At 38.9% G+C, this 22179-nt stretch overlaps 1 protein-coding gene across 2 annotated transcripts; it reads left to right on the forward strand.

Moving 5' to 3' along the window:
* The first annotated feature begins 15677 nt into the window (after positions 1 to 15677).
* Positions 15678 to 19165, forward strand: LOC137135872 (Golgi-associated plant pathogenesis-related protein 1-like). 2 transcript variants are annotated; one of them, XM_067520579.1, is made up of 4 exons: positions 15690 to 16197; positions 16508 to 16585; positions 17227 to 17376; positions 18967 to 19161. In XM_067520579.1, exons 1-4 carry the CDS (start codon positions 15885 to 15887, stop codon positions 18969 to 18971), a joined length of 546 nt encoding a protein of 181 aa, XP_067376680.1. In that variant the 5' UTR covers positions 15690 to 15884; the 3' UTR covers positions 18972 to 19161. The 2 variants fall into 2 exon arrangements, with proteins under 2 accessions (XP_067376681.1, XP_067376680.1); XM_067520580.1 differs by lacking the exon at positions 16508 to 16585 and having other exon boundaries at positions 15678 to 16197; positions 18967 to 19165.
* The last annotated feature ends 3014 nt before the right edge of the window (positions 19166 to 22179 follow it).

Consider the following 22179-nt stretch of genomic DNA (forward strand, 5'->3'; position numbering starts at 1 on the left):
TTTAGTTAAAGTAAACATTTTGTCACACTTTCTATTGTGTGTTATAATTTTTGCAGGACCCGAAAAGGAGGAGACGGCAAGGGAAGGGGTTATAATAAATTAAAGTTTATTTAAACAAAAGGCAACAACAGAAAATCACTCCGTAAGGAGGACGGGAAAACACATGCAAACACTCACAATATAAATTAGGTAAAACAGACAAAGAACTTAAACGGCTGGAGAGAGGATCAACTAAACTATTACCACACTGGGAAGACACGGGGACTAAGGAACAACAGAGAATAACACAGAAAACCTAATCAACAAAACTACGCAGGAATAAACGGAAAACCAACCCTCAGACCAAAACTCAAGGAACAGGTGGGCACAACAGGGCAAAGTCCAAAGGGGGTAATCCACAGGTGTGCAGGGGAAAGCGGGGAAGCCAAAGTCCAAAGCGGTAATTCATAAGGAGAGTTCTCTAGGGAAGCAGGGAAGACGATCTGGCAGTGAGCAATGGGGAAAGCTGGGTATAAATAAACTGGGGAACAGGTGAAACCAATTAGAACAAAACGAGGAAGGTAAAGATACTAAAAAGACTCAAAGGAAGGGACACAGGAGGATCAACAAAATAAAAGCACAAAACAGGAAATCAATTTAAACAAAACTAGACTAAAACCAGGGACTGACAGAATCCCCCCTCTAAGGGCCGGATTCCAGACGGCCCTAAACAAGAATCTAGAGACCCGCCGAGCAGGGTGGGCGGAGGGGGCCTGGAGGCGGGTTCAAGCTCTCCCTGCCTAGTTTGTAGGAAGTTGTGCAGGGAGCCAGGCAGGCTGTCCGTGGGGACGACGAGGAGTGCCCTCCGGGGCCGGCATGGAGGCCGGGGATGAATGCAGAAGTCCTCTGGGTGTCGGTGTAGAGGCCGATCTCTTAGGGGACGACGAGAAGAACCCTCCGGGGGTCGGCGTGGAAGCTGGGGATGAATGCAGAAGCCCTCTGGGGGTCGGCGTGGAGGCCGGGGTCCGTGGGGACGACGAGGAGAGCCCTCCGAATGGTGGGGAGAACGGCTGCGACCAGCGGAGGACCAGGTACTGAACCCAAAGGGATATTGGCTGACCCAGGAGCAGGAGCCGGAGCAGGACCAGGGGCAGGATCAGAAGCGGGCTGGACCATGGCCGACCCAATGCTAGGAGTAGGAACAGGAACAGAGACAGGCCCAGAGTCGGGATCCGGCAGAGCGGTGACCGGTCGAAAGGCAGGTGCCAGAGTAGGATCAGAGTCGGGAGCTGGACCTGGGAACATAGAGACGGGACAAACAGAGACAGGAGAAACGGTCGCCGCCCTCGGCGCTGCGACGGAACCAGAGGTGAGGTGGCGGAGTCGACCCGCAGCGGAACCAGAGGTGAGGTGGCGGCGTTGACCCGCAGCGGAGCAGGGGCTGAGGTGGCGGCGTCGACCCGCAGCGGAGCAGCGGCTGAGGTGGCGGCGTCGACCCGCAGCGGAGCAGGGGCTGAGGTGGCGGCGTCGACCCGCAGCGGAGCAGGGGCTGAGGTGGCGGCGTCAGCCGGCCCAGGATCAGCAGCTGAAGCGGTAATGTCGGCTGGCCCAGAGTCAGCAGCTGAAGTGGCAGCGTCAACCCGCCCGGAGACAAGAAGGACAGCGTTGACCTGCTCGGAGGCAGCAGCTGAAGAGCCAGCGTCGATAAGTCCGGGGTCAGCAGCTGAAGAGGCAGTGTCTGACAAGCCAGAGGAAGTGTGTCCCAGTTTCCCCCCAGTCCTGAAATTGGCCAGGACCCCCAACCCTTCAGGCACCCCAGGCAATTCGATCAGCCATGATCGGGAATAGATAATCCTTTCCAGCTGGGCAGCAGTCTCCCTGCGTAGGTCTGGGTCTGTAGACTGTTGGAATGTCTGTGCTAGGTTAGTAATGAGTCGTAGGATGATCGGGGTCTGTTTGCCCCTGGCCATAAGCTGCTCATAACTCCACTGACGCAGTATCTGCGCAACTTCGGGAGCTGAGGATGAGGCAGGAACCGGCTGGGCAGGTGGGGAACTGTGGGCCGAAGGGAGACTACGAACTGGGGATCTACAACGGAGGGGGGGAAAGGGCTGAGGTTTGGTCTGAAGCCTGGAGTTTTCTTTACGGCGGGGTCCCACTCCTGGAGGACAAAAAGCTAAGCGGGTGCCCTCAAAACAATTCAAAAGAGGGGCCTGAGGTTTAGGCTGTGGCTTGGGGTTTCTCCTACGCCGGGGCCCCACTCCCGGAGGACAAATAGCTAAGCGGGTGCCGTCAAAACTATTTAAGAGGCCTGGCTGATCAATAGCTTCAGGCCCGCAGCCAAGGGAGCGTTCAAAAGCTTCAGAGGCATCCATGTTAACAAATTAAATTGCACGCCTCCTGGGTCCTAATTTTGGCCAGATCGTTCTGACACACTTTCTATTGTGTGTTATAATTTTTGCAGTACCCGAAAAGGAGGAGACGGCAAGGGGTTATAATAAATTAAAGTTTATTTAAACAAAAGGCAACAACAGAAAATCACTCCGTAAGGAGGACGGGAAAACACATGCTAACACTCACAATATAAATTAGGTAAAACAGACAAAGAACTTAAACGGCTGGAGAGAGGATCAACTAAACTATTACCACACTGGGAAGACACGGGGACTAAGGAACTACAGTGAATAACACAGAAAACCTAATCAACAAAACTACGCAGGAATAAACGGAAAACCAACCCTCAGAACAAAACTCAAGGAACAGGTGGGCACAACAGGGCAAAGTCCAAAGGGGGTAATCCACAGGTGTGCAGGGGAAGCCAAAGTCCAAAGCGGTAATTCATAAGGAGAGTTCTCTAGGGAAGCAGGGAAGACAATCTGGCAGTGAGCAATGGGGAAAGCTGGGTATAAATAAACTGGGGAACAGGTGAAACCAATTAGAACAAAACGGAAAAGGTAAAGATACTAAAAAGACTCAAAGGAAGGGACACAGGAGGATCAACAAAATAAAAGCACAAAACAGGAAATCAATTTAAACAAAACTAGACCAAAACCAGGGACTGTGACACATTTTAGGTAAATTTAGATTAAAAAAGAGTAAATCTAAGTAATTTGTAAATGACAATGATTTTAAAAAATATGACCTGTTTGTTTGTGTGTTGAATACTTAGAAAATTGTGGTTTATTGCACAGTGTCATTGCTTAGATAAAAAAAAACTTTGTATCAGACGTCATCATTGTTATGTTAAAAACACTTCTTAAGAAACAATGGGGTTTTGTGTGATGCTACATACAACAGGCTTCAACTGAGTTACTTAGCTGTATATGACTGAAAGAATATTCTCTTAATCCACTTGTACTGTATCAAACCTTTGATTAATTTACACTTAGCCACCCTTAAACTTTATAATTCCATTTGTTAAGTAAAAAAAAATGCATTTCCCAGTAAAGAACATTAGGATACGAAAAAGAAATACTGCTTTTACTAGGATTTTCTTTTTGCATGTTTGCTAAACTTATTATATCCCTAACACAATCTAAATTTGAGTAACATTGATAGACTTAATTCTTGTGCTTCATTTAATGGCAAGTTACACTTACATATATGTTAAAGGACATAACATCAGATAGACGATATAGGACCGATCCAAAACATCTCAATAACAGATTTCAATTAAAATGTTTATGCTAAAGAATATCCCTGCTTCCATCAGTAAACCATGTCTGTACAATCAGTCTACTACAAATGAAACACAGTGGGTTTATTTTTAGTTTAAATTAATCAACTCAATTTAATTTGGCAAAGATAGGTGTAATAGGTGCATCTGGCATTTCTCACATGCTGTGATGAAAAGTAGCATGTTGTAAGTATTTTATACATAACAGAAATAAACAGTATTTGGTTTTTAAAAGTATATTTTAAGTATATAAGTAAAATGACAGCTATGAAAAAGCAAATTTGGGCAGGTCTACAAACATATATCAATGATGTTGGATTATTAATGTTTAAAACTATGGGAATCACTTAGCTAAAGATTAACATGGACTCCCGAGATTGACCATATAGTGCAAAGTGAGCCAGAGACTGTGCAGTAAAATGAGCCATGAGGCACTGGTCACTAAAAAATGGTACTTTTTCTCCCACTTTCTCTTCCAGTACATCCTATCACACATAATAGCTACTCGCACGAATCCACTCCAATCAGATCTAAGATGCACTCCATGCATCATTGTCCTTCTTCTTTTAGATTAGGTCAGGTCTAAAAGTAATGGAACAACCCTTTAATTATGCATCCCATTTACAAAATGTTTCATTGCACATAAGCTGTTAACACCTCCCAGCTGCACTTAATAGGTGAACATTGTGCTCTACATTTGTTTACATGATATTTGGTTATTATCAGTTGAGTCTGTTCAGCCCTTTAAAATTTATCGGGTGTTCTCATTAAAAAAGGGTTGTGTATTTTTAAAAAAAGGTTGCAAAAAAAGAATAATTAGGCACCTTTCTCACTGAGTAATGTGCTGAAGAAACTATCTTAACCTCAGATGTTCTCGATGTTCATGCTGCCATTGCCACTTATAAAGTTAACATTAACCTTCCCTGGAAATAAAACCAATTGATTATGAAAAAATAATCTGTCTAATCATAAAAATGTACGCCACCTGCGAATATTGAGGAACATGTATTCCTGCATATTGCTTAGCTTTGGGTTTATATTTCAATTCAATATAATATGGTATTACAATATTAAAGAGATTAAAACTGGGCCAACAACTATTTTAAAAAACATTTATTTCACTAACGAGGTTGTATTAAAATGATTTTTTCTTGAAGTATTCAAAATGTAACACACTCTTTGTCACATTGTGCAGTAGTGGGCACAAACTGGTCACACACAAGAAATCCTCAGGACACATGGCCGTTGTAGTTCTGCACTGAAACCAGCATTGAGTTTTCTGACACTTTTTCCCCATTAATGATTTCACTGATCATTAATGATTTCCCATGTCCTGCAAAGATAAGTAAAACTCAGTGTTAGTTTACATTGCTGGATAAACAGCCAAAAACATTCTCACCATTTCGTCCAAAACATGTCCGAAAATGAAATAGCAGAAATTTGTGCAGACTTGCATGATGCCAGTACAACAATTAGTCATCTTGGGATTTTCAAATGGTTCTTTTGTAGAGCTGTTTGCTTTATTGTCAAGTATGATCATGATTAACCTTATCTTAAATTCTAACTACAACGTTTGGCCAATTTAGGCTTTCAACTTAAATTAGCTTGAATTTGATTTTTTAAGGTCTCCTGACATCCTGGAGCAGTGATTAGTATGAAATGAATGTGTCAAGCTCTTTTTCATCATTATTCCTCTTCTTGCTTTTTATTTTACATGTTATATTTAGGATGCATATAACTTTTTCATTAGCCCTTTTGGGCCTTCCTTACTTATTGACTTACTTCCGTAAGTCAATAAGTAAGTGAACTTAGTGATGAAGAGTGAAGAACATAAATGCAACACAAACGTTTCCAGAGTATTTGTTAAAAGTTCATGGGAGCTTGTTTGAATAAGGTGCAAATTTTCATGAATATAAAAATGAAATGAAATGATTGTAAGGCAGTTAGAAAATTGGATTTAACGAAAGACCAGTTGTGAATGTTGCATGAAATTATCAGAAAGAGAAAATTTGTTATAGCAGTCGCAAATTATTTGATTATGTATGAAATGAGAATGTGAAAACAATGCCGGAATATATATAGGAGCATCTCCTTGGTATATGCAGCACTTGATGTTGAAATTGTGCAATTGGCTTGAAGTTGGCTTCTTCTTCCCCATTTCCCCATTCAGTTCTCATGGAAGTCTCTTAGAATCCTGTTAATGTTATATGCAATGCATGTATAAATGCATTCCAGGATCCATTTGTGAGGCATTGAGTCATAGGCTCTCTTGTAGTCAATTCAGGCAGTACACAGGTTGGTATGTCTGGTCTTGCAGTTTCGAGTGACTGCTTTACATACCAGTAGCTGTTACTTTGCTCCTCTGGTGTTACTACCGTTTCCTCTCCTGGCTCTGATCCATGTGCCTGCTCATCTTAGCCTCTTTGATGCCTAACAGGAGCTTCCATGTTGTGCAGAAGCAGGTTATTGGGTGATAGTTGGATGGGACTGCTCCCTTTGACCCTTTTTTTAATTTTCAGCCATTCTGATGTAGTATTACTGGTCTATTTGATCCATTGTCCTGTTACATGACTCAAGCAACAGATGGCTTTGCGTTTGCCTCTAGAATCCTCCGGTATAGGGAGGAGTTCATGGTTGACTCAATGACTGCAAGGTGCCCCAGTCCTGTGGTTGCAAAACAAGTCCAAGATTGGAAACCATCATGAATGCTTTCTCTTTGTGAATAATCTTTCTCACTGTAGAACATTGAAATCCACATTGTTCAGCAATGGTTTTATAACCATTTCCAGATTGATATGCAGCAACAATTGCTTCTCTAAGACCATTGCTATTGTATTTCCCTCTTGGCATTTTGTTAACACACTCAGATCAGCAAACTGCTAAAACTTTTGCTTTTATGATGTCTGCAGATAGCACCTAGCAACTTTACTCAAATCCTATGGAAGCAATAAGTGGGTACAGTTATATCCCTGATTTTTTATTGGATTCATATGTATCCAATCAATAATGGCACAATTTAAAGGGTTATACATTATGTTGGTGTTCTTCCGAGCTTGTCTCTGCTTAATACTATGACCTTCTACAAGACTTTTATTGTGTTTTACACAACATACAGCCATACAATTAAAACAGAGGGTACTAAGTTTTGCATTCCATTGTCACACAAGGTTCACAAGGTTTATTTTTATATACAAAGGGTATAAACATAGCAAAGCTGTCCCTATGATGTTTGTGTGTAAAGTTGTATATATCTCACAGGTTGATTATTCTGTGAATATTTCTTGATTTTTTTCAAAATGGTTTCATTCTCCACTTTAGTCCCTGTCAGTGTCAGTTATTAAAATGTCCAATAAAAATGTTCATCATAACTGAGTGACTGAAAGCAGAACACAGTCAACCAATGCAAAGCACTGTGAGCCAGAAACTGATGGACTATAGATCTGTGGAATTTCTTTTTGACGGCATGAAATTTCCAGTTACACCACTTGTGTTTGCAGATGCTAACACTACCTTCACATGACAAACAACAAGTAAATTATATAGTACAGCCTGTAAATAGCAGGGTGTTTTTTACTGGAGTCTGAGAATGCTTTTAAAACTTTAAAAGCTTCAGCTGAGAGGCGTTAGACTCTAAAAGCTACTGGTAGTTTGTGCTGAGGATGTTGTAGGTACATGTAGAGCATGTGGAATTCAGATAATCTATTGCCAGTTGGTGTTCTGCTGTTTCTAATGCAAACACAGCTTAGATCAGCTCTTTATCAAGTTATATGTTATTTGCATATTAAGACACAGCGAAATCCACATTTACCAACTCCAGTTGGTAAATGTTAGCAGCTAATTTGCATGTTAAAAAACAAAGAACACCCAACAAGCCCATACAAATAGAAACACATTCCAACAGCAAAGAAAGAGGTCCTGTTCAAACTCACAATTTCAAACCAGTGAACACACAAGCCAGAAACAGAATGTTACATTGTGTTTGCAAAATGCTGTCGCACTAACAACTTCGCACAACAACAAGATGCTTTACTAGAGAGAACAAACCCTGCTACTCTCAGAACTGCACTGTTTTGAGATGATCCATTGAATTGCTGTAAAAAAAATGTTTTTGATTTATTCCTGAAGCTTACATTTATGGAAGCGTACTGGGCTGTTGAATTCAACTGTTATTCATATTTCATTTGGCAATTACATTTTTAGTTTGATCGTGCAATTTGAAAATGCATTTTGCAATTTAAAATGAATTCAAACATATACTGTATACGAAGTACGCACACACTTTACAACAGATGTTTCCAATAAAACACCCATCCTTAATAATAGAGGAAGAGAAAAACAACACATGTGGCTCTACTAGGAGTCCAGGCCAGTGTCTAGATTAGAGGGAGATCCTCTTAAATGCATCGTGCAGACAAGATATTCACTTACACACACCCACACACTCTAAAACGGCGCCCTTATCGTATATGTACACTGTTGCCGGAGAACATGACAAATGTGTTTCCATCTTCCAGAATACAGAGTAGTCTCTGTCTTCCAGTTCACATGTGCTTTGCAATATGCAAAGTGGTAATTTAATCCTGAATTCAGCTTGAATTATTTGGACATTATTTTAAATAAAATTTAAATCACTTGCATGCGTTTACATGTGCACATTGTTCCAATTTTATTGACTATTTCAACGATTTCTGAACTTTCTAAACTTCTGTGCTGTGTAGATTATATTAACCACTTGATTTGTCAAACGCAGGTGTCTGAAGCCTCATATATCTAAATGAACTTTGAGACTTCTACTTTGACACAAAGAGGAATGTGGATTTTGTATACACTTCAACACATGTTATTACGGTAATCAAAGTATCAATCAATTCTGGTGTAATGCAAATAAATTGCATAAAACATAATTTCTACGTGATTGAAAGGTAGAATGACCACGTTCTTCAGAAAGAGTTTCTATGAAGAATTGTCTAGTATGCATGTTCGAGTACTGTTCGGCTTATTACATTTATTTAAATTATTCTATATAGTAATGTGCATATTCTGGAAAACGTTATGACATCATTAACATTAACCAGACCCTAATAACACAGTAAGACACTTATTAAAGCTGCAGGTGTTGGATCAACATTCACATGTTACTCATGAACAAGGTTCCAAAGACTGTATGAGAAACATAAAGAGTCCCCATTGTTCAGCGTGTATGCTGCAGTCAAGTTATGATTAATCATATGGATTTGGCACTTTTTGAGTAAACATTTCAGAACAGATCTCTGATGCAATTATTTGACTCCTTTCTCTCACCTTCATAATGAGTTCAGATGAAAAAGACAATTCCATGCAGTTACTGACTTCACTTTATAGCAAATTAAACCTCCACTTTGTTTTTCTCATTTGTAGACCTGGGTTTTTGGACACCACAACAAAGTGCAATACATACAATTAATGGCAGCATAATGAGGAGAAAAAGGATGGCCGGTCCTGGAGACCCAGGGAAAAAGGAGAAGGGTCACTGAGACAGCTAACCATTATGACCACACTAAAGTGGTTAACAGACACAAAGGATTAAAGTGGAAAATCCGAGAAGATGAGAAGGGGCAAAAGACAAAAAAGAGGAGCGGACTCACACTATAGGAGTCAGCATCCTCCTCAATGGGCACTGGCTTAGTTATACTGATCATGTCGTGTTTAGTTTATATTTTCACTCTGGTTAAATTCTGTTTTGATTTTTGAACATTATTTCATCAGAAAGCACAGAAATGTCTGTGAACTTGGATGATGTATGTTGCATTAACTGCATTTGACACTTTTGTGTTCACTCACATGCAAGAAAAATCTATGGTATTTAATGTTTGCTCTCACAAGATTGTGAATAAAATATTTTAAAGTAAATTCAAAATAAAGTTAGGTCAACTACATTTTATTCATAGCTTTGCACAATACTTCTAATTTCACTATCAGAAAGAAAGATAAAATGTACATTTCTTACAAAGACAAACATTTATCTGTTAAGGTTGTGCTTCAAAAATAATCTAATGTTATTTTGTGAAGCACAATATCACAGGACTTTGTCTTTAAATTAAAAGGACTTATTGTCCATATTAGTACCTGTTCCAGATTATATCTTGGTCTGATGTTTGGTTACTGTGTTGTTTAATTTTAGCTCCCTTGCACTGTTTAGTTTTTTAGCTGAATGTCACAAGGTTTATTTTTCATATTGATTCCCACACTTTCTCTGTACGCACGTTCACCTGTCCTATGACCCCTTTTAGGTAGTTTTATTGTATCTACTTTGTCAGTGCTCACCTTTAAGTTTGGGTTTTTGTTTATGTCTAATGGTGTTTTGCCTCCCTTTTCTATATGTTTTCTTAACCCATTAATTTACACCCTGTTTGGTATTTTTAGTTATTTCCTAGTTTGTGTTTCCATTATCTGTTGTCCAGCTGCCTGCAGACATGTCTTCCTTTCTGGTTTCCACTCCATATTGCATATTTTTCTTGCATTACACGCAATTGAATCTCCATTTCAGTGGAATCTAATCAGACTGAAAATCTAGTAGTTAGATAGTTTTGTCAAATCTGAGAAAGCTTGGTTGCTGAAAGTAAGTTACAGTAGTTACAATACCACTAAGTGTTTATTTTGTAGACACATCAAAATTATTTATAGACTTGGAGCACATAACTTGTGCAAGTAAGTACTGAAAATAAACCTGTATTTTTTAAACTGCATAACATTATGAGGTTGTAAAGCTAGGTTATCTGAAAAAAATCTAATTGGCATGTCGTTGGAAACAACATTTTCAACAGAATAAGGGCCAACCCTTCCTCGATAGTGATAGTGGTGGCTCTATTTTGATGCCATCACAAAGTGGCAGTGTATTTAGAAACAGGTTCTAACTCATAGCGCACAGCTTATCAGTGGTGTAGTAGTAGTCGCAAAACAATTATGTGATCACCTTCATAGGAATAATTTGTATGAAGACTTTCAGTCAGGATTTAGAGTTCATCATAGTACAGAAACAGCACTGGTAAAAGTCACCAACGATCTTCTCATGGCCTCAGATACTGGACTCATCTCTATACTTGTTCTGTTAGATCTTAGTGCTGCATTTGATACCATTGATCATAACATTGATCAACTGGATCGACTGGAACATGAAAATGGAATTACAGGAACTGCACTAGGTTGGTTTAAATCTTATCTATCTGATAGATTTCAATTTGTTCATGTTAATGATGAATCCTCCATGCACACAAAGGTTAGCTATGGAGTTCCACAAGGCTCTGTGTTAGGACCAATACTTTTTACTTTATATATGTCTCCTTTAGGCAACATTATTAGAAAACACTCCTTAAATTTCCACTGCTATGCTGATGATACCCAGCTATATTTATCTATGGAACCAGATGGAAATAATCAGTTAATAAAGCTTCAAGCCTACAAGACATAAAAGCCTGGATGTCCCACAATTTTTTTACTTCTAAACTCACTAAACTCAGACAAAACTGAAGTCATAGTATTTGGGCCCAAAAATCTCAGAGATATGATGTCCAACCATATTGTCACACTAGATGGCATAAGTCTGGCCTCCAGTACTACTGCAAGGAACCTTGGAGTTATTTTTGATCAGGATCTATCCTTTAACTTACATATAAAACAAATCTCTAGAACAGCCTTCTTCCACCTACGGAACATTGCCAAAATTAGGAGCATCCTGTCTCAAAGTGATGCCGAAAAACTGGTCCATGCATTTGTTACCTCTAGGTTGGACTACTGTAATTCCCTACTTTCAGGATGCCCCAGTAACTCCCTAAAGAGCCTGCAATTAATCCAAAATGCTGCAGCAAGAGTGCTGACTGGAACTAGCAAGAGAGATCATATTTCACCTTCACTAGCTTCTCTCCATTGGCTTCCCATTAAATGTAGAATAGAATTTAAAACCCTGCTTCTTACATATAAAGCTCTGAATGGTCAGGCTCCATCATATTTAGAAGACCTCATAGCACCATATCATCCCAGTAGACCACTTCGCTCTCAGAATGCAGGCCTACTTTTGGTTCCCAGAATTTCCAAAAGTAGAATGGGAGGTAGAGCCTTTAGCTATCAAGCTCCTCTCCTGTGGAACCAGCTCCCAGTTCAGATTCGGGAAGCAGACACTCTCTCTACTTTTAAGTCTAGGCTTAAAACCTTCCTTTTTAATAAAGCATATAGTTAGTTATAGTTATGCTGCCATAGGCTTAGACTGCTGGGGGACCCACCCCCCAATGCACTGAGCTCCTTTCCTCCTCTTGACCATCTCTCCTCTCCTCTCATCCAGCAATTGTCACCACTGTATGTCATTAACTCTGTGTGTTCTCTCCCGTAGTTGTCTTTGTCCTCCTCTGTCCCCCTCTCTCTGTCCCTTTCTGCAGGTGTCCCCCGGCTTTGAAGCTGTGTGTCTTCCAGCGTGAAGCTACTGATCCTACCAATCTGCTAGATGTTTTGTTGTTGCTTTTGTTGCTCTGTTCTTTTCTCTCTCCCCTTTCCACTCACCCCAACCGGTCGAGGCAGATGGCCGTCCACCCTGAGCCTGGTTCTGCTGGAGGTTTCTTCCGTTAAAGGGAGTTTTTCCTCTCCACTGTTGCCTATGGCTTGCTCCAGGGGGAATTGTTGGGTTCTCTTTATATATCTTTATAATCTTGACTTTATTCTGTAAAGTGCCCTGAGATGACTTTGTTGTGAATTGGCGCTATATAAATAAAGTTGAATTGAATTGAAGTTGAATTGAATTGGTGTACTAGGCAGTTTTTATTATGATTATCATGATACTGCCACCACAAGCCACTCAGTTGAAGAACCCTTTCAGATTAGAAGGGAGATGTCTTTAAGAACTTCAAGTCTAGTTGCCACTTAAATGGTAAATGGTCTGCACTTATATAGCGCTTTTCTACCTATTGGCACTCAAAGCGCTTTACACTGCTTCTTATTTACCCATTCACACTCACATTCATACACCGATGGGGGAGCTGCTATGCAGCTGGCCAACACTCACCGGGAGCAACTAAGTTGGGGTTCAGTGTCTTGCTCAAGGACACTTCGACATGTGATCGGAGGAGCCGGGGATTGAACCAACAACTGTGAGATTGGTGGCCAACCACTCTACCTTCCTGCGCCACAGTCGCAGTCGCCCCAACTTAACAGCACCTGGCTATAAACCTGGTGGTGGCTGCCATTCAAGGTGCCATTCAAGGTGCTCATCTGAACCACAGGGAGCAACTTGAGGTTCAGTGTCTTGCCCAAGACACAGAGATCGAACCACTGACCCTGTGGTCCGTGGACAACTACCTTACCAAGTGAATTACTGCCACCCTGTATACAGCCAGCCTAAACAATACATACATTTCTGTCGAATTACAGACGGCATTGGCAGTATTACACAATGCCACTCACACTCAAATAATTCCCTTGAAGCCTGTCTCGGAGTTTAAAGGTGCTTTCAGTTTATTGTTCCAGAGTATTTCTTCCTTGTTTATAATGAATGAACCTTTCATTTTCAACTGATGATTCTCTACAGCATATAATTATACATGACATAACACTTAACGTAGTCACTTGTGAAAACAAGTTCTTTCTCAGAATACATTACCTGGAAAACTCTTATCGTAACAGGTTATACACATAAAAACTTTTGTGACACATGTAGGGTCACTTTACCTTTAAATGGATAAATTAGTCATTGTCACTATCAGAATAATTGGGCTCATTATCTAATTAAGAAATTGTATAATATTCAGAACCTGTATTCTACAATATCTTCTGTTGTAGACACACTATGGTCTGTACTTTTAGTGTTTTAAAAACTCTCTTTTTTGTTTCAGTTAGCCTCTTTCGAAAAACTTCCTTCTCTACCACAGAGTTTCACAAATAAAAAGGTTTGTGTGTGGAAGCTTAGAAAGGAAATTCACATACATAATGTTGAGTTTGGAATCTTTAAAAAAAAAATCTGATTGGCATCTTGTTGGAAACAACATTTTCAACAGAATAAGGGCCAACCCTTCCTCGATAGTGATAGTGGTGGCTCTAGTTTGATGCTATCACAAAGTGGCAGTGTATTTAGAAACAGGATCTATCTCAACAGTGGTGGTCTATCGGGCACAGCTTATCAATGGTGTACTAGGCAGTTTTTGTTATCATGATACTGCCACCACAAGCCACTCAGTTGAAGAACCCTTTCGGATTAGAAGTGAGATGTCTTTAAGAACTTCAAGTCTAGTTGCCACTTAACAGCACCTGGCTATAAACCTGGCTGATCAAGAATCTTCACAGATGTAATGCAAAGGTGAAAAGTTTGAAAAGTCATAATGAATCCGTGTCCCTTTCCCTCTGATAAAAATACTTTACAAAGACTGCTTCTCATCAAGCAAACAATGATTTAAAAAAAAAAGGATGTTCAAAAGCAATTAGAGGAAAAACATAAATGGCTAATTTGGCCTGCTGTAGAATTATATAGCGCTTTTATCCAAAGCACACAAATCAATAGTGGTGGCTGCCATTCAAGGTGCTCATCTGAACCACTGGGAGCAACTTGAGGTTCAGTGCCTTTCCCAAGACACAGAGATCGAACCACTGACCCTGTGGTCCGTGGACAACTGCCTTACCAAGTGAATTACAGCCGCCCTGTATACAGCCAACCTAAATAATACATACATTTCTGTCGAATTACAGACAGCATTGGCAGTATTACACAATGCCACTCACACTCAAATAATTCCCTTGAAGCCTGTCTCGGAGTTTAAAGGTGCTTTCAGTTTATTGTTCCAGTTTATTGTCCCTTCGTTGTTCATGATGAAAGGGTTGAGTAGGACCTTTCATTTTCAACCGATCATTCTCTACAGTATATAATTATACGTGACATAACAGTTAAAGTAGTCACTTGTGAAAACAAGTTCTGTCACAGAATACATTACCTGGAAAACTCTTATCGTAACTGGAATACTGTTTGTCTGTGAATAATTGAAACAGCCTGTTTGAACAACCTGTTTGAAATTAAGTACATATTTAAAATTAAGGGGACCATACAGTGCTGTGAAAAAACTATTTTTGTGTGTGTCTAAGCTGTACACATACTCTTAATGGCGACTTTATTAGATACACCAGTGCAATCAATGCAATCCAATACAGTAGCTCTGCCATGAATTGTACTTTTACAATGGTATAATTTCTCTTTTTTTTTTAAGTTGAAATAGTAAGAAATGTAATAATTTCACTCTCTGTTTATTAGAGAGAGCGACTGTGGCACAGGAAGGTAGAGCGGAGTGGTCATCCACCAGTCTTGCAGTTGTTGGTTCAATCCCTGGCTCCTCTAGTCACATGTCAAAGTGTTCTTGAAGTGTTCTTCTGGGATTTTCATAATGCAAACTATGATTAGGTGTAATGTAATCTGTTTTTGTGAATGACTCATGACATAAATAAATTATGTGAATGCCCACTATAGTCATCCTGGTTTATTTATGTAATTTTGAATTTGCAGATACTGACAGATAACAGGTACACATTAGCACCTTGATTGTAGTTAAGTTTATTTGAGCTAGAGGTGACTGATAAAGGCAATGAATAAATAAAAGACCAGACACAAATATGCCAACAAACTGGACAGGAACTACAAAAGTAAGGCCATGTACAGACACCCCCTGCCTTCCCCATGTTACAATAATTGTCTACTGCTGCTGCCGATTTAATGAGCTTAGAACTAAATTCAACAAAGAAATAAAAATGACTTGAAAAGCACATTGTTCTGTTCATGTCTACCAATGTTCACTACAAAGTTACTTAGCAGTCATTATGGTGAAATCATGTGCAGAATGTACAGTAGAAAATGCAGCACATAACAGCACTGTGTGCTACACAGTTGCACCATAACATTTGTCTCCTCCTACATAAAAAGAAGAGGAAGGAGAGGATGGGCTCATGTATATAAATGCTGGCTTCAAGTCAAGAGAAGGAACTGTCTTTTTGCAGAACATTACTCCAGATCAAAACACTCAGGTGAGTAATAGCGATTATTGCATTATTTGTGTTACTTTCGTCATCATTATCTCACTACCAGGCTAAAGCTTGGTTTTGTGAATGTGTAATTATTCGTTAAATTGTTCTTCTTGTTTTCCCATTTGCAAGAGTGTATTTTCATAATTTTAACCTCTGTTTTAAATTCTTTTCTGCATTTTGACCACAGATACAATGACAAGTAAGTGCAATGTTTAAATTGTTGCCCATCAAAACCACACAGCATGAATCATCTTCATCAACAGTGTTTGAACATACCGGCCTCACAGTTGATAATGTCTTTATATTTATAGCTGAAAGCTTTCAGCAGGAGTTCCTGAAAACACACAACGCCTACAGAGCGAAGCACAGTGCACCAGCACTGAAGCTCAATGCTGAGCTCAATGCTTCAGCTCAGAGTTGGGCCAATCACCTGCTGGCAACTGGAACCCTGCAACACAGTGACACAAAGGATGGGGAGAACATCTTCACTGTGTTCAGTTCAGCATCTTTAAAACTGACAGGTGCCTTACATAGCTAACATTCCTCTAACCCAACCTTTATCATATCAGATCATCTTCCTCATTCCTCATGAAGTCGTTTCTGTTTTATCTGATAATAAAATGAGACCATCCCCTTCAACTCTGCTCAACTTAACTCTAATTGCCATTTCTATTATTGCATTAGGGAAATTCTTTTTGTTGAAGTTAACAAGTTAGATAAACCCACTCTGAATTCACATACAGAGGAGTCAGTCAAAGAGTGATATGAAAGTTTTAATGTTCCTATTGTCATTATCTGATGTATGTGAATGTTTTTGTCTTTTACTATCAGGGAAAGAAGCTGTAGATGCATGGTATGCAGAGATCAAGGATTACAACTGGTGCAACCCTGGTTTTAAGGGCAATACTGGTAAAAAAAAAAAAAAAAAAAAAACACAAGCCAATTGCACTGAAGTTTCAACACAATAACTGATTTTGTGGATCAGTAAGAACAATAAACCATATAAAACAGCTTGATATGAACCTTAGACCTCTGTGAAATGTTTTATACAACATGGCTAGTAAATGGGTTGTTGCTGTATGCAGCAGATATTTGACTTAGGGGTAAAAAGTTGGCTCTTAAACAGAACTTCAAAATTTTCGCTTTTATTTGATGCTGTTTATGCCTCAATAATGTACATTAAAAGCCATAAAATGATCCCCAGTATTAGAGCAGAGGGTTTTAAAGTAAGTAATCTGAAGTAACTCAATATGTAGTCTCTTAAATGTTGGTTTCTTCTTTTGATATGCTTTCACAGCCTTTATCTGCAACCTCCGTTAGTTGTTTATTGATTTATTTTGGGGGGACTATCTTCGTGGTCTTTAACATATCTATCAAGTAAATGCTGACATTCTGAACTTTTGTCTCATATCCACCTTTTTGTCTTAAACCCAAATGTCTTCGGTGTACAGTGAAAAATATCTTTTGGAGGGGACTGTACACATACAACAAGATAAGATCAAGTTGGGTCCAGACTTTAACCTAACTTGATGCGGTGTTTCCTCCTACAGGTCATTTTACTCAAGTGGTTTGGAAGGACACCACTGAAGTGGGAGTGGGCATGGCCAGTAGTGGAAATAGAGCCTTTGTGGTTGGGCAGTACCGTAAACCTGGAAACATGGCAATGCCGGGATACTTCGAGAAAAATGTCCTGCCACTAGGTAAAAACACATATATTCATAATGACTTGTCACTCTGTGAAGTAATGTCAGGCTGTGGTTTAGGTCTAGAACAGTAGTGGAAAGTAAAAAGTGCATTTACTTCAGTATAATTTGGAGTCACTTTAATTTCCTGTACTTTATTCTACTGCGCTTTCCCATTTAATTAGGAATATTCTACATTTAATTTTTTACAGTACAGTTTCTAAAATTTAAATCGGTGTGAATTCCATTCAATTAAATTCAATTGAACTTTATTTATATAGACCCAATTCACAACAAAGTCATCTCAAAGAGCTTTACAGAATAAAGTCAAGACTATAAAGATGTATAGAGAGAACCCAACAATTCCCCCTTGAGCAAAGCCCTAGGCAACAGTGGAGAGGAAAAACTCCCTTTAAGGGAAAAAAATTCCAGAAGAACCAGGCTCAGGGTGGGCAGCCATCTGCCTTGACTGGTTTGGGTGAATGGAAAGTGAAGAGAAACAAGAAAAGAGAAACAGGAGCAGCAATAAAACATTGGGCAGGTTGGTCGGACCAATATCTCCACACTGTAAAAAAAAAACACAGAGTTAATTTGAATATTTCATTTAAACTCAAATCTAGGATCTTAAATAGGGAATAATGTAAACATACCCCTAAATTCATGAAACAGTTCAAAGGATGTCCTCTTTAACATATTGTAACATACTGTAACTGTTTATTACTAATATGACAGAAAAAAATATCAATACTACAGCCTGACTAAACTACAACTGCATTTTGCTGCCACGTATGTTCTTTTACTAAAATTGGATTGTGATTTCAATCATTTGTGTACTGTGGGAATGTGCTTTTTTTGTATTTTAAATTACTACATTTATGAAATATATTAAAGTTCCTTTTTAAGTAGGAGGATATCACATGTGGGGCTGGCTCAAAATTTTCTGTACATATGACTGAATCCTGTGTTCTATGCAGATCCATGTATTGGAGAATCTTGTGCTGCTTTTTATTATTTAAACAAACCTGATGCCACCATAATAATCTGACATATTAAATATGATATATCGTAAATATATGACTAATTTGTGTTTCATTAACAATAACATAATATTTATCATTATTAGTAATAGAACGTCGTTTTTTCAGTTTCTGAAATACATTTTGGTGCTAAATATGTCCTTTTAGTAATATGGGATTTAATACACCTATTATAGTATAATAGTATATAATAATATATATAATTATGTCCATGTATGTTATAACTGCACCTTGATCCTTGCTACTACTCTCCTTTCGGCTTATCCCGTGAGTTCAGGGTCGCCACAGCGGTTCATTGTCCACATTTTGATTTGGCACAGTTTTTACACCGGATGCCCTTCCTGACGCAACCCTCCCCAATTTCTACCGGGCTTGGACCGGCACTGCATTGCTGGGGAGGGGAATGGGCTGTTAGGGGTTCAGTGTCTTGCCCAGGGACAATTCGACATATAGCCAGGGCTGGGGATTGAACCACTCACCCTGTGGTCCGTAAGAAACTGCCTATACCAACTGAGCTATCTGGAAAAATGCTTCTTTTGTTTTGGCTTATTCATTTTACTATTACTTTCAGTGTAAAGGCTGTGCTTCTGATGGATAGAACAGTCAACACCCCAGCGAGGAGACCGGAATGACTCTTAGGAAAACCTGCACACTGAACAATCTCTGCAACCCCCAACAGATCTTTTCTCCCAACTATACCCATATTCATCAATTGAAACACCTTATCTTATAAAATTGTCTTGATTCTGAATGCTTTTCATTGCATTGTAATCCAAAATAAAGTTAATAAATGAATGTGGGTTTGGCACTTTACATATTTTGTCACTATGCAAATGGAGTTGCTCAATGGCCAAAGGTTAGACTGTGGTTGAGCAGCTTCCAAATTCCAACTTATCTTATTTAAATAAAAAATAATTTGAAGAATAAATATGGAGAATAACGTGTATAATCCACATAAGTGAATGGGAATATCTTTTATAAGCTTCTTTAAAATTCAGAACTCTAAGCAAAAATGCATAACTGCAAAACCACATTCAAAAACTTCACCCATTAAAATTAATTCTTAATTAATTCATTAATTAATTCTAAAACTCTGTCATGTTACATCAAAACCCAGGTTTATCTACTTAAGAAATTAACTATTACTACTTAAGCAAAATTGCACAAAGCACAATTTTTGAAACTTTGGCAAAACATAGTTCACAATTCAATCCTGATGTCTTTGGCAAATGAATGAATGATTTCATGAAATGTAAACAGTTTTCTGATAGGACTTCGCTTTGATGTTTTCTCTTTCACTTTGGTTTTTACTTGCCTTGTACCTCACTTGTAAGTCGATTTGGATAAAAGCATCTGCTAAATGATTGAAAGTAAATGTGATTACACAGTATGGTACAGCAGTTGTCCACCAAAAGTTGTTGGTTCAATCCCCAGCTCCTCCAGTCACATGTCGAAGTGTCCTTGAGCAACACACTGAACCCCAACTAAGTTGCTCCCGGTGCTGGTTGGCCAGCTGCATAGCAGCTCCCCCATCGGTGTATGAGTGTGTGTGTGATTGTGAGTGCGAATGGGTTAATAAGAAGCAGTGTAAAGCAGTATTAAAACATATAGTTTTAATGATAAGAAAAAATGCACAGATCCACTCATGTCCTCTGAATTATAGAGTTCTTTGGACTTTGCACTTTGGGGCAGCACAGTGTGAAGGTAAACCCTTAGATCTAATAGTGCTTACGTTACACGACTCAAGTTTACTGGTTTAAATCTTCGCTGGGCCTTTCATTGCTTAATTTGCATGTTTGCGTTCATTGGATACTCTCATTTCCTTTGAACGGGAATTGTCAGTAGGTGGGAGTGTGAATAGTTTTCTATCTCTGTATGTTTCTATGTCAGCCCTGGGATAGCCTGATGATGTGTCCAGGGTGTACCCCACTATTTGTCCAATAACCCCTTACGGGCTAAGCAGTCAAAGTAATGGCTTTGGGAAATGGCTTTAAGGTGTACCCCACATCTCACCTAGCTAATCTAGCTAGCTACTGATCACTGTAAGTGATTGAGAAAAACCTCCAGCTATACTTATTTTCCTATTTAAACTTCATGGTCTTTTCACGTCTCAGTCACAGAACAGCTAAGGGACAGACTAAAGAGGCAGCCCCTAATTGGTCCTTTCGTAACCATTTAAACCACTGAATTACAGATAGATCCTTATAGCACCAACTCAGGGTTTAAAGTTTAAAGATGGCTATTCCCTTTTCATGTTACAGTATTGAGTGCCTTCGAATTTGGTCCTAAGACCCAAAAAATCATTTAGAATTTTTGTACTTTGTCCCCAAGTCTATGGGTTTTTTGAGTGGGTATTTGGTTAAAGGTCTGTAGTTAAGACAAGTTTTACTGTCCAACAAAAAGTTCAGTAAATACCCCACTCCCAATATTTTTGAGATTGTATGTGTCTTGAAGAAGATGTTTGCCAAAAAGTGCCTGAATGAGACTAGAGAAGTTGTCAGGAATCTTAACCGTCATCATGCTAAACACGGGGAGACCTTTACAGCCTCATTCAGTTTATTATTTGAGATTATTTGTTGTGACTTTGGAAATTACATTTCATGACCAATCTAAGCAGAAAATCCACGAAATTAGAAACAGTGCCATTACTTTTTCTCGCAACTGTATCTTTGGCTGGACCATGTGCTCATTGAGACAGCCCTGCATTCAATATTATGAACAAAGCCATCACAGATGAAATACAAATAATGCACACTTCCCTGGGTGAAAAAAAACAGGAGTCAAAATTGTTCACAGACTAATAAGGACCTTAACATAGATGAATAAAATACCTGTGGTAGGCAGAGTGGGTTATCCTCTAACTCCAGAGATGGCATTTGATCCCCAGCTCCACTAGTCCACATGTCAAATCCATAGATGCTTCTCTTGTGTAAATCACTTTTAAAAAGGGTGGCCAAAACTTTAGAACCACCTCTTCTTATAATCCACTCCAGTACGACTCCACTACCCACTTTGACCTCAATAATAAACACATCTCATTATCTTTCTGACAGTTTCAATCTAAAAACTGTTATAAAAAATGTATAATCTTGTAAAAGTAGAAGATTTTGGCAGAGCCATTGTATTGGATTCCATTAAATTGCATAGGTGTAATTAATGTCTTAGCTTGAATGGTGTATATAAGTCATATGTAACTTAAAACAACCAGTTTTGCAGTCTCTGCTGATATTGTATATATAGAAGAAGTGATTGTAACTTCTAAAATATGTCTGAAATTTGTGAGTTAACCTTTCCACAGTATCACTATCATCATATTACAGACATTATATAAATTGACTTTCTGATTGACCTTAGAATCAAAAATGATGCATGTTTTTCAGCACAAGTTTAATAGTAGAACATTTTCAGTTAAAACTAAAATTGGCAAAATAAATTTTCTTCATCTCCTGCTTGAGCTTCTGTAACAGCTATAGTACATTATCACCCTATGTGAAATTCTAAATGGTCACTAGGTGGCAGAATAGCACAAGAAATCATGTTTCTGGCTCTGCAGGATTTTAAAACAGGACCTCCAAAAACACCACAGACCTTAAAGACTTGTATCTAATGCTGTCAAATTCAAAAGCATTCAGTTACAAATCAACAAATGTATGCATTAGCTAGAGTTTAGTGTATATCTTTGTGACTGCATTTACAATTAACCACTATATTAAAAGATTTAGTGCACCTGTGTGTGGGCAACCTAATATTATTTCATTAGTTACAGCTTTACAATGCACTTGAT

The sequence above is a fragment of the Channa argus genome, chromosome 11 (genome assembly GCF_033026475.1).
Source record: "Channa argus isolate prfri chromosome 11, Channa argus male v1.0, whole genome shotgun sequence".
In the NCBI taxonomy this organism is placed as follows: Eukaryota; Metazoa; Chordata; class Actinopteri; order Anabantiformes; family Channidae; genus Channa; species Channa argus.

What these genes read in the sequence shown, in the direction of transcription:
- LOC137135872 (XM_067520579.1), top strand. Translation starts at nt 15,885, where the DNA reads ATGTTTAAATTGTTGCCCATCAAAACCACACAGCATGAATCATCTTCA. An exon ending in AGCATCTTTAAAACTGACAG is followed by an intron (nt 16,198 to 16,507) that starts GTGCCTTACATA and finishes TTTTACTATCAG; the next exon opens with GGAAAGAAGCTGTAGATGCA. An exon ending in TGGTTTTAAGGGCAATACTG is followed by an intron (nt 16,586 to 17,226) that starts GTAAAAAAAAAA and finishes TTCCTCCTACAG; the next exon opens with GTCATTTTACTCAAGTGGTT.